Raw genomic sequence first — 12,810 nt, forward strand, 5'->3', positions numbered from 1 at the left:
TTGTTGTATTTGTTCTTAACAAAGGTGAAAACAACTCCCAGGTATCGCAACACAACACAGACACTGACACAAACACACACAGCAACAACAGCAAAATTTTTTTCTTAAATTCTTAAACATTTTCTCCCCTTCTTTGCATGTGTGCACATGGCACTAGGAAGAGCAGCTGATACAGTACCTTCACCCAGCTGATCTTGTATTCATGTGCAGGAACATCAGCCACCAAGGGACACTTGATGGTAGCCGACTTGCCTACGCTGCATTTTAGCGAGTAAAGGGCCTTCTCTGTGTAGCACTTTCCTCTGTACACTGTTAAGTTAAACCAGGCATACTGGAGTGCACTGCTTCCATTGCTTAAACAGGGGAAAGGAAACAATCCTCCATTAGGGGACAGTGATGATGCCACAGTTGAGGAACTGGGTTTGCAACCAGACAGTTGTGAGATCAAATCCTACATTACTGTTCTATTAAAGCGAACATGGCATGCTCAGGCATATGTCCTGCTTATTTGTACCTCTACGCTTGTGTTCAATTCACAAAATGACATCATTATGATATTCCACAGGCCTTACCAAACATGATTAAAAGTGAGACTACTTGCAGTCTACTGAGGTATACAGTGCCTCCACCCAAAGCTAGTGCATTTCCGGTTTGCATCGCTGACAGCCTTCCACATAGTGAAATAAGCAACTGACTGCTTGACTGTGATTCTTCGAAGTGTTGAGATACAGACATTTACGTGCTGTGATTATGTATTTCATTTTATAACAACAGAAACATAAAGATTACAATTTTCCATTGCAGTGAAGATTTGAATGAATTGTTTCAATGAATATTTTTTGTGGGAAAGGATGTTTACATGCATTTTCACTGGGCCAAACCAAAAACTGCAATGGCAATTGCATTATAATGGCAATTGCATGATATTACTGGAAAGGACCCTCGTGAATCGAGAGACATTGTACGTGAACAGGCGAAATGCCACCAATCCAATTTGGCTCAGTTTTATTCATACCCAAAATTTTGTACCAGAATGTTTAGATTTTTATTTCCCATTGTTGTTTACACTAAAAACAATTAAACTGCTTGCTTGAGTACTTATACTTATGCAAACTATTTTTAACACACTGCAAAAATGCTTCGTCCCTGTTACCGAGAGACACCCTAAATAAGAATGTTATTAGAATGTTGTTAACAATGTTAACATGTTAAAATGGAGATCATCTGTAATCACTGCTTTAAAGCACCACATTAATTACAATGGTGTTTGACAGCTCAAATAATGACACAAATCCAACAAAGGGGGGTCAGGAGCATAAACTGTTACGGTCTCGGGCAAATGTGACAGCAAAATGTTGGTAAAAAGAAGTAGTGAAACAAAATCAAAAAGCTGTGCAAGAATTAGAGCTACGGGATTAGTCTAAGGGGGTTGCTGGTAGTCAAATAACCTACACAAAAACCTGTATTAATTGCACCATCCAGTTGACTCATTGCAGCCTTTACCACAAAATCCAGTGAAATAATATTATACATTACCACATAAGCCAGTCAACATATCGCACAAGCAATCAACTAAAAAACACCCACACGTTACAAGACAGGATGTCTCAAGCCAGAGTGTGATGGCATCTAAACACACAGATTGTTCAAGAAAAATCAAATTTAAAATGTGCTGAATAAGTAGCACTCTGTATCTCTAATTTAAGAGATAAGGAACTGCAGGGCTAACACACTTCAGCACCTGCAAGCTCCTGTAGTCTTACGGGGACTGACTGTCACAGACACCTACTGCAACGAACACGCGTAGAAACCTTTGTCACTCCTGGAGACGTTGAGCATCACCAGCTTCTCTCTGTCCGCCGTCACCGGTCCCCCATTCTGCTCTCTCAGATCCTCCAGGCCCAGCGAGGAGTTGCTGGCCTCTTTCAGATCACAAAGGTCCAGCGAGGACCGTTGCCAGAGCACTTTGACATCGCTGGACTTAACACCCAAGGGGCACTTCAGCAGAGCCACCTCTCCCTCTTTCACATAAATGGGTGTCGGGCGCTGAGTACAGAAGCAATTCACATCTATGAAACAAGCACACACACACACAAATAGGAGATGACTCCAATCAGTGACGTGCCAAAACAAAACAAAAAACACATCTGAAAACTGGGACTAGAAAAGAAGCAGGCACACATGCAAGGTTAGTTATCTCACCATAGTAACTGACAGTTACTATAAGTTTGCTTGAGAAGATCAGTTACTGTAGAAGCACCACTGGAAATGTGTGTGTGCGTGTGTGTGTGTATGTGTGTAGCCAAAATTAAAGGTATTACTCATTTTTTAGGACCTGTCGCAAACAAATTTAGAGCAGCAGTGTCAGTTGATTAAGCTGAATTAATTGATCATTGTTTGTAGTCATAGAACAATGAATCAGCTGAATCATACTGACGGTCATATATGCTAGCTTACCTATAGCAAACCTAAGAGGAACACGTTATGGAAAATGAGCTGTGACGCACCTTTACAGTTCTTAAACATATTGCTGCTATTGACTTATGGTATAGCTGGAAGCTGTCAACATGTTAGATCCATTAACAAGTAAAATCTCAGTCCACCCTGATGAGTTGGATCCAGTCAGAATTCAAACCAGCAAATGGTACCAAGCAGTCACGCAGGGATCAAGACGAGGAAACATACTGTCCTACTGTGAGGCACCCACATGGTTTATATGCGAAGGTAACACCAGTGGTGCACCAAAGCAGGGAAGCAAGCAGCAAAGCACCTATAAGAAGTAGTGTCCAAGGAGGGGGGGTTGTGACTTTTAGCGTGGGGCCTCAGAATCACTAAAACCCACCACTGAGCACCAGGGGTGGAGCCAATGGCTCATTGCAGAGGGGGCAAGAACCTGTAGTGGGCCCTTATGCAGCCTATTATAGGCTGTTTGGAGGTGCAAGACAGATCCAAGGGGAAACTTACAGAGATGGAAGGGCAGAATGGAGAGAAATGTGGGTTACAATGAGGTGTGCTATTTCAGAACACCTCATTGCATTAGACCATTTTTAAATACCGCGGCTCCGTCAGCAGTGACGGTGATGGGAAATAAAATAAGACAGCCGGCGATCGCCTAGTTCCTACTTTGGGATTCGAACAGAGGGCGTAATTTTTCTGTTTGTACACTTACACAAGGATACTGGACAGCGAATAAAATTTTCTGTAACTCTACTGCGTCTCTGCTCATTCAAAACAAATATTGCGGTGAGAAACTTAGCTAGGGGTCGGTCAAAACCAATCTGACTTTTCATTTTTGCCGCAGTCAAGACACACAAACAAACTTTATTCAAAATATTCAACTAAACAACAAAAATGCATGTTCAGTGAGGCAGATTGGGCCCCTTTGTAACTGGAAGAACCGTGGGCCCGGGGCAGCCGCACCCTCTGCCACACGCTACAGCTGAGCACTCATTTTGTGTAATTCCACATCAGCCCCTTCAAACGCTACCAGCAGCCTTTCCATCCTGCCTGCGGCAGAGAGAAGACTAGTCAAGACCAAGGCATGTAATACCTTGAAAAGCAGACACAAAGATGATCAAAAGCCAGGCCATCATCTTCCAGTCTATGGAGACCGGAGAGGCTGAGCAACTCAATGACATGAATTGTCTGTAAGAGAAAAAAAATCAACACATCTGAGAAGCAATTCATATTAAAGGTTCATTTCATAATCTAATACCAATTGAACTTAGAAACAAACAAACCAAAAATGTTTACACTTGTCTGAAGACTAATGTAATCTGTGGGAGCACCTAGGTGATTCTAACACAACTGTTTTATGTGTGCAGTTCCAACCCATTTACATATAAAAAAAATCGTATCACTTAACATACTTATTATATCATACTCATTCATATATATACTTTTATATTTGTTATTATATTAAAATATCACATTCTCAACTTATGAATGACTGACATCTGGGAAAACCCGGAATCCCAGCTAATAAGCCGACCTATATTTGGCTGGCCGATACCAAGCTCATAACGACCTATGATTCTACCTTACTTTCGGTTGTTGAACTTTATATTAAAGGCCTACACAAAAACATTCTGAAGCATTTTCGAATTCAATTCAGCAACATTTTATTGGCCGATTTCATTCGCGCTAACAACAACAATTTAAACAACAGCTGAACTTTATTTTTTAACGTTTTCAAAATGAATTTATGGGATTTAGGAGTTAAAATGTGGCAAGCTTTTCTGACTTGAACAAATGGACTCGGTGTATTTCAGCGAAATTATATGGGCAGCTCGTCGATTTCAGAGACCTTCGCACTTACCTAGGCTATTTTATGTTGCCTTCCGAAACACAAGCAGTGCCTTAAATTTCGCCGGTTTTGTCTTTCTCAATTCAAGTACTTACGAGGAAAGTAAGTTGCTCGGCTTCAACGAGGTGTTGCCCAAAGGTAAACAGTTTCTGTTGCCATTGACTTTATACACCAATATAGCCTACGCTGTAAATGGTAAAACTATTCTTATGTGTCAGCAAGGTGACGTTCCATTAACAGACACTTCGAGCTTTTCTTTTTCTTATCCGCAGCAGTATGATCACTGGTTTCCGCATACGGGCTGTATTTTCCCAGCTATTTAGTGAACTCAGGTATAAAGAGCCGTCATAGGCCATCTAGCGGATAAGTTGTATTGCGTCCAATCTCCATATTTTCTTATTGTCTCATCTCCTTTGGAACGCACGCAGCGCAGTGAAATCTCAGATACAGCCGGATTATAGAGCACTACGGAGAACAGCCTTCAGTTTGCTAATATGTGTCTCTTTCATTATACTGTACAAGAAATGGTCCTGTCCGTAGCCTATACATTGTCCAACAATACACTTCTGTTTAGGTCATGGTGTTCTGTTTGAGTAAAAACAAGAAGAAGTAATTGCAGAACTTACAGTTTCGATTCTGTGTTGCTGTATTGTTCGTTTGCATGTTGCTTTTGTATCTGTATATGAAAGCTGCCAAAGTACAGTGATTTGCTGTTGCCTTGGTCCTACCTCCGAGACTACAGCGAGTTATAGCCTACTCACTTAATTTGTTGTATTTTATTTGAGAGAGTATTTGTTGCGATGGTAGGCTAAGTGATGTCTTACTCTAAAACATATGTTAAAACACACACACACACACACACACACACACTTTATGAGCTAAACAGAAAATAGGTAGCCTAATTGGCTGGACATTAAGTCAATATTCAAATGTAACAAAATAAATTATTTTTAAAGTAAATTTCATTCTTCTATCAGTCAAACGAGCAAAGTAACGAAAAGCAACGCTCAGAATTAAAAGGTGAAACATTCAGATACGATCAGCCACAAAAGGTCATAACATGGTACCATACCTCAACGTTGTTGGCGAAAAATGAAGAGAATGGATCCTGTTACTTCGTTTGGGGAAAAATAGCTATTTCAGAAGCTTTCAGTTTTTTTATTCTTCCCTTTTCGGGGAGTCTATGACGCAACCTGATAACCAATCTTTCAAAACCGCTCAGTCATGTGTAGGCAATGTGATAACTCCGGTGTGCGCCACTAACTGCACACTTGCGTTGCGGGAGTTTACACGAAAACTTTTCATTTTTTAGAAAAGCAATTCGAAAATGAAATATATGGGTTAGAATGCAATACTCAGCTTCTGGTGGTACGGCTTTGATACAATTACTTTCTTTCGTTGTGAAGACAGTTGTTTATTCGAGAGCTTTGATAAGATGCATAACAACACGGAACACAAACAGTTTGGCATGGAATGTCTCCGTAAACCACCAGCCTTACAACTTTCTCAAAATCTACCTAACTATAAATATATTGTTGTGTGTGTGTGCGTTCTTAATTCTTATATCAGTCAAACGAAAACGCTAAAGGCGTACTGTAAATGTAAATGATAATCTGTATGTATTATCCCCAGAGAACCACCCCCAGTACCTATGTGACGCGGATCTTTCTGCACACAAAGCAAGCTCACAGACTAGCGTGGACATCAATCAACGTTTATTTGATTTGATTTGCATCAACATATTTTTTCCCTGTAACCTCTATTACACTACTACTATATAAACAAGAACAAAAGGTGGCAAAATCCAGTTGAACAGGACAAACCTTGCGGCCACTTCTGATAAATCCAGATGGTTTGATAACAAAACTACAAAGTGAAATACAGAATTTCATTGACTTCCACAGAGCCGAAACGTCAGGTACAGAACCACCCATTCACAGGTACAACAGCCACAGACCATTGTCAGAACTGTATCTTTTTTTTCACGGGATGTACATTTTCCTATGAAACTGAAAATATACCAACAAAACACCTAGTCAATATTATTGTCATTTATAGCCATTAATGTTAGTGACACCAACAGGTTGAACACAGGTAGATCTTTGACAGGAAATGGATGAAGAGACTTGTAAATATACAGGGACTACAACAGCCATGGAGTTGCAAGCTACAGTATCTTAGACAAAACCTGTCCAAAATCTTCCTTTAGTAAATAGGTTTTCTCAAGCTCTGCAGTCTTTGGAGAATGGAATATGTCCATTTTGGCAGTTTGCGTTATGTGCTGTTACAAAGGAATGAATAAATTTAAGCCAGCATGTATGATCCATGAAGTCTTTACAGCAAGGACCTCACATGGGAATGGGATTCAAAGAAGAATGTTGAAGTAATGCTAACTGAATGTTGTTTACAGCCTGTATGTGTATTAGGCGGTTGGGGAATTTGTGGATTTTTTTTAAATTCTTTGAGACTTATTGTGTATTTTTTTGCAAATTTTTGACACCCTTATCCACTGTAAACGGAGAACAAAAAACACCCTTGTGTTAAACCACAGAATCACAGAAACACCCGTTATAAACAATAAGGTGTTCTGTTGTTTGTTTGACCAATTCACTCCTTGCTGGAGCTTGAACGCATACATTTTATGCTCTGAAATTGACTTATGAACTTTACATTTCATAAAATATACAACATTATGTACATTTTTATTTACAGTACCGAGGTTGTCGCCATGAACTATGGGTAATGGTGAAGTTGGTGCCTTGTGTCGGTGCCATCACATACTGCCAAAGTTTTTGAAGGCGATGCAAGTGAAACAAAAAATAAACAGACATGAAACTAGTTTGAAACAGGATATATTGATTGAACATGTACTGTACCGATCTTACACTAACCACTAGATTCGATCAGGTTAAGGAGCAGACGTTGTAACTGAAAAGTTTCTGGTTTAATTCCCAGCTGGGGCACTGCTGCTGTGCCCTTGGTCAAGGTATATAACCCACAGTTGACTCAGTAAATATCCAGCTGTATAAATGGATAATATAGCAAAAAAAAAAACTGTGACCAATTTAAGTTGCCTTGGGTAAGCGCGTCTGCTAAATGCCAATAATGTAATGTAATATTCGTCCTTCGGACTTGCGAATGAAAGCAAGCGCTGCTTTTGTCTAACATAGTTTTTTTTAATTGAGGGCGACCACTGAATTTGCCAATCTGTGTCAGGGAGACAAAAATTAATAGACGTATTTCACTGTAGATGTCATTATCAACGGGAAACATTTTCTGAATCCAGAGGAGAGATGATGATTGCCACTGTACTCTGCGAAAGGCCAGTGATAAGGTTTCCTATTGGTCCTTCATTTGTGTTAACATACATCCAAAAACTTGGGTACATAACTGTGGTCTGGTTGTGGCCTGGGATCATCTCCAACTCTTTAGACACTGACCGACAGCTGACTGATGTCGTCTTATTAGATATACAAATGAGTTAATAGTGAAAGATGTTTGATAATATGAATGATAATTTATAGCCAACCCTCTCACCCTCTCACAACAGAAGAAATTGTTCCATTCCGTTTGTTTTGGCAGTGAAAATAGAAATTAGCTCCTCTTTATATTACCTATCATTGCCAAACAGGAGATCTGTCAACAGGAGAGCTGTCATGATGTGACAGGTTATTTAAGGAAGAAAGGGGCCTGGTGATCCAATTTTTAGATCTTGTGAGGCTTTGTTATTTTCAAAGACATACAGTCCAAATTCCCTAGAGTTCACATGACTGGGTTCAAGCACTGATTAGGGATGACTACATGTCTCACAACCAAGAGTCTGTAAACAGTAGGAAATAAGGGCACAGCTAGCTTGCTAATCTATAGTGCTAAAGGTACAGTATGGCAATCACATTCGCATAGCCGATTTTTTTGGTAATCAGAGAAACACAACTAGCTAGCTAGTTATGCAGTTTTGACACAAATCGACTAGTTGTGTTGCCAGTGCATCTAGCTAGCTACTTCAGCGTAGCAAAGATGCACAACTTTCAAACCTTTTTAAGTTGATGCAGCACTTAAGAAAGCAAATAAGATTGGATCTGGGTACATGGTTTTCTTTTCTGAGTTTACAAATGGTAAATGTTAGCTAGCAAGCTAGTAGCTAATCTTCAGGAAACAATGCAAATTCCGAAAACTGATTAGAAAATTTATATGGAGTGGAAACATAAATAAGTCAGTAAGTGAAATCAGAACACAGAAATGAAAACAAAATGTTAGCATGTCAGTAAAGTTCTAATGTTTGCTAGCTAGCAAGTTACAACAGTAAAACCTTGCAAAACATTGTAAACAAAAATGGATTGTCTTTCAGAATGTCCAAGTACACAGGAAGTTACACTTCCGATATTAGCCTTTAAACAAACAAACAAACAAAACAGATCTGATTACTGTACAGGTTTACTCAACTAATTATACGTGTGTGTATAAAGCAAATCTGAAACAAACAAAACCGAACACTGACACACATCCAGATATCCATTAAAGGCCATTTCAAATGTTTGGCTTATTCCATCTGTTACATAGGAAATTTATTAGTACAACATGAGATTTTCTAGTTTATAACTGGAATTCACCTGTCTAGGTTATGGCACATTGAATATATACGCTTATGAATCTATATTAACAAAACAGCATTCTACATATTTCCTCCAACCTTTGTTCCATAACTGTTCACGTACATCTGAAACAAATTTCAGACCTCATGTGTTTGTAGAAGAGGGTTTATTTTTTATGCGAAGAGTAACCTTGAAGAGAAAAGTTTTTGCAGCTGATAAAACGCAAATGATTACTAGGTTAAGTGCAAAACTAACGTGTATAATTTGTAAATAACCTGTGACCGCACTTTAAAAATAGGCTTTGTTTGTTTGAGTATGTAGGTGTTGTCAGACTGACATCTGTCTTATCTTGGTCTGTTCTTGCAAAAATGATTGAGTGTTTATACAAGCATTAATAGAAGCCTTGTGAAAAGACCAAATGTCAGTATTCTAAAATGTCACTTGTTCAAAAAATAAAGTAAAAACAAAATAAAAAATAAATTAATTAAACAACCCAGAATATTTTGGCCTTTTAGCAATTGAGTTATACATTTGTCCTTCATTTTTATCTTATTTTTAGTATGATTTCGAAAAATATAGTTTTTTGAAGTTAGTTTTTGTAATTGACTTATATTAAATATTTCTGTATTATTTTGTTAAACATGCTGCTTGTAATATGGCAGTTTTCTGTCTCAGTATTCTCCCATTTCATGCAGTTTGGCTTATTTCTTATCTTACTACAGTATCCACTGAGTCATTTCTGGTGATAGGATCCCGAAACAGAAATGAACCTAGTCCAGCGAGGAATGGGAACACCAAGGGCCCTAATTTCACAAACCCGTTGACCTGCGTCCATCTTTTCACAGTCTATGGCATCTGTCCATATCCCCTCAAGCTCTGCCAATCGATGGGAATCCCGCTCCGGCTATTGCCGGGAAGAACAGAAACACAAACCAGTCTTGTGTCTCTCTCTGTTTCATAGCCCTGTGTCCTCCTGCGAAGAGGGCTGATTCCGCTCATCCAGGATTTAAAACTGATACCATTTCTTGTCCTTGCATTTCAACATCAGCTGTGGAAGGTAAAAAACAGTAAATGTAAGCACTAAATAATACAACTAGTCAAATAGTGATAACTTTAATAAATGGTTCCTAAACTGTCATCAATGAGATTGTGCATAGCATAGCATCCTTCAGAGTAGAACTGTCACAGTACACTCTAGTAGGCACAAAGGTGAGTGATAGCCATGCATTAATTGAAATGAATTAAAAGGAAGACATATATTACAGTTCAGTTTCTTTTGCCCTTTCTACTTTTCTGGTAATAGAAAATGATCAACTAATCAGACAGTTGTAATCCCCTTCCCATTGAAGAAAGTCCTCTTCCTAGTACATGTTCTTCAGCTTTTTCCCTTCTGCCCTCTAAGTATGTGTGCGAAAGACAGAGTGTGTGTGTATATGTGCGTGTATGAGTGTGTGTGTCTGTGTCCATGTGTATGCATCTGTATGTGTGTGTGTGTGACCAAGCAGAAGAGGACAGGATCTTGCTTCCCCCTCCTTTCCCCCTGCATGTCTGACACTGCTGTGCTTGGCTGGTCTGCTCACCTCAGGGCCAGTGTGTGTACTACTCTCTGCTCCAGCCTCTATTCTCCATAATATTGTCAGCTCACATTATTCACTTTTTCAACAGTTTCTGTTACAAGTTATAATCATACATAATCATATATTGTTTCACCAACATTTTTTTTTGTATGGGGGAACAGCTTCAACAGCTTCAAAGGCATGCTGACTGACTCATTGGATAGGTGGAGCTAAGGAGCTGGCCCAATCAGAAAGCGGAAAGCAGACCGCGCTTACCTCATGGGCATGTTTGGAGAACAGCTCTGCGCTGGACATCATTAGGGCAGTGCGCTCCTCCAGCTCTCCCAGCCTCTGGCCCCTCTCGTCCAGTGCTATGCGGGCCCGGGCCAGGTCTCCCACCACCCCTCCGGCTGCTGCCTTCATGCCCTCCATCCCTCCCTGGCCTGGGATGTGCTGGGCAAGGCTCCGGGACGCCTTCCCTGCCGCCGCCTCTCCGACTGACGCAGAGACAGTGCAGTGGCATTACCATTAAGGTAACCTTTCTGAGGATCATCGATTATAAACGTAACCTCTGTGAGGTTATGACGTTACATTTCTGCTTTTTCTTAAAACTACTCTTGAGTAAAGCTACTCCTACATGAATTTGCACGCACGCACACATACGTTCACACACATGCACACGCACACACGCGCGCACGCACACACACACACACACACACACACACACAGACATGCAAAGCCTGTGCCCCCCTCCTCGCACTTACACAGCTCCTCTCTGTCGAAGGTCTGGGCATTGCCCCCAAAGAAGCCCTTCAGGAAGCCCCTGTTCTGAGCCTCAGGTGTTTCCACTGGCGTGAACAAGTCACCCAGCATCTCCTGCAATCAATAATTCAATCAATCATTCAGCCATTAAGTCAACCAGCGAGTCAATCAATTGGATCCATCCCCCCATCATCAATTAATAACTGAAGTACATCACACAAAATGACCGTGAAATGATATAACTATTATTCTTCTTCTTGTTCTTCTTCTTCTTAATATTATTAGTAGTAGTCAAAGTATCAAAAACAATTATTGTTCTAATAACAAATGATATATCTGTTACAGTATGGCAGTAACAGAGAACACACATCACAGAATCAGAAACACAGGGTAGAACTTTGAAGTGAGGATAAACTCTAGCTGGAGATAAATAAGAAAGGCCCAGTGACTTTCAGTACAGTTACATCATGTTCTGTTTTAGCACAGGGATCACCTTAGGAATGGATTAAGCCACATACTGAACTTTTTCATATCAAATCTATTAATTTATTTATTTGTATTAGATTAGATTAGATTCGATTATTTGGACTTGAACACGACAAAACATGGCTTATCATAACATGTCAAAATCTGACTGAATGACTTGGACATGATGATCATTATACAGGTGTGAAAAAAGGTTTTAGTAGTATTCCATCAATGTGTAAGTAACGTTCTGTAAGTGTTTAAGGATAGCTATACTGCCACCTAGTGGGAGGCCAGAATAGCACACCGCATATGCCGGTTTTGTACTGGAATGATCAATGACATTTGTCTCAATGTGTTCCTGAGGTGAAGTAATACCAATTTCCTGAGTACATACAGGTCTATGTATATGTTAAATAAGGTAATCCATTATTTCTTTCATAAGTATGTGTGGGTATGTGTGTGAGAGTGTGCTTATGTGTGTATGTGTGTGTGTGTGTGTACGTTCGGTATGCATGAGTTTGTGTGAGTGTGTCTGCTCGGTGCATGTGTATGCATTTATGTGCCTGTGAGTTCCATTTGGACTTGACTCTAACTGCACCTGACACCCATGGCATTTCACAGCTTATTTATTTCTTTATTTAGTTCCAGAGTGAACCTTGAAGATAAAAACAAGGGTTTGATTGGGATTTTATTTAGCTTTTGCCACATCAATTTCTGCTGTAGACACCCAAGGCAACCTAAGAAAGGTTACATCACTATTTAAATTTTATCCTTTTATACTACAGTTAGGTTAGTACCCTTCTCTGTGACAAAATAGCTACATACACACACACACACACACACACACGCACACACACACACACACACACACACACACACACACACACACACACACACTGACCTGTAGGTTGTCACACATCTCCTGGCTGTAGGTGATGCGCTGGATCTCGGTGGGGGAGCTCAGGTAGAGGGCCTGCCCCCTGTTGGTGAAGCAGAAGGTGCGGGCGATGCGCATGTCCGTCAGGGGCAGGTAGTTCACGTCCAGCAGGGGGCGCAGGCTGGGCAGGCTGCAACAACACCAAGAGGACTGCATGAGGAGGGGAACACACACCAGCGCAAAGAGGAA

The 12,810-nt window shown here is 40.2% G+C and overlaps 1 protein-coding gene and 1 long non-coding RNA gene across 10 annotated transcripts in view; both read right to left on the reverse strand.

Annotated features, from left to right (window-relative positions):
• Positions 1–2,038: 2,038 nt before the first annotated feature.
• LOC118788776 lies at positions 2,039–5,440 on the reverse strand. The gene is made up of 3 exons (XR_005005433.1): positions 5,379–5,440; positions 3,551–3,645; positions 2,039–2,069 (listed from the first exon to the last, which is right to left on the reverse strand). It is a non-coding gene; the product is annotated as an uncharacterized LOC118788776 (long non-coding RNA).
• A 4,043-nt stretch (positions 5,441–9,483) lies between these two features.
• LOC118788797 (syntaxin-binding protein 5-like) overlaps positions 9,484–12,810 on the reverse strand; it is a 131,631-nt gene continuing 128,304 nt past the window's right edge. For all 9 annotated transcript variants that reach the window (XM_036544892.1, XM_036544888.1, XM_036544891.1 and 6 more), the window contains 4 exons: positions 12,586–12,751; positions 11,219–11,330; positions 10,731–10,951; positions 9,484–9,946 (listed from right to left, as the gene is read on the reverse strand). In XM_036544892.1, coding sequence (XP_036400785.1) covers positions 9,905–9,946; positions 10,731–10,951; positions 11,219–11,330; positions 12,586–12,751 — 541 coding nt within the window. In that variant the 3' untranslated portion in view covers positions 9,484–9,904. The remainder of the gene's footprint in view (positions 9,947–10,730; positions 10,952–11,218; positions 11,331–12,585; positions 12,752–12,810) is intronic.

Source organism: Megalops cyprinoides, chromosome 14 (assembly GCF_013368585.1).
Source record: "Megalops cyprinoides isolate fMegCyp1 chromosome 14, fMegCyp1.pri, whole genome shotgun sequence".
In the NCBI taxonomy this organism is placed as follows: Eukaryota; Metazoa; Chordata; class Actinopteri; order Elopiformes; family Megalopidae; genus Megalops; species Megalops cyprinoides.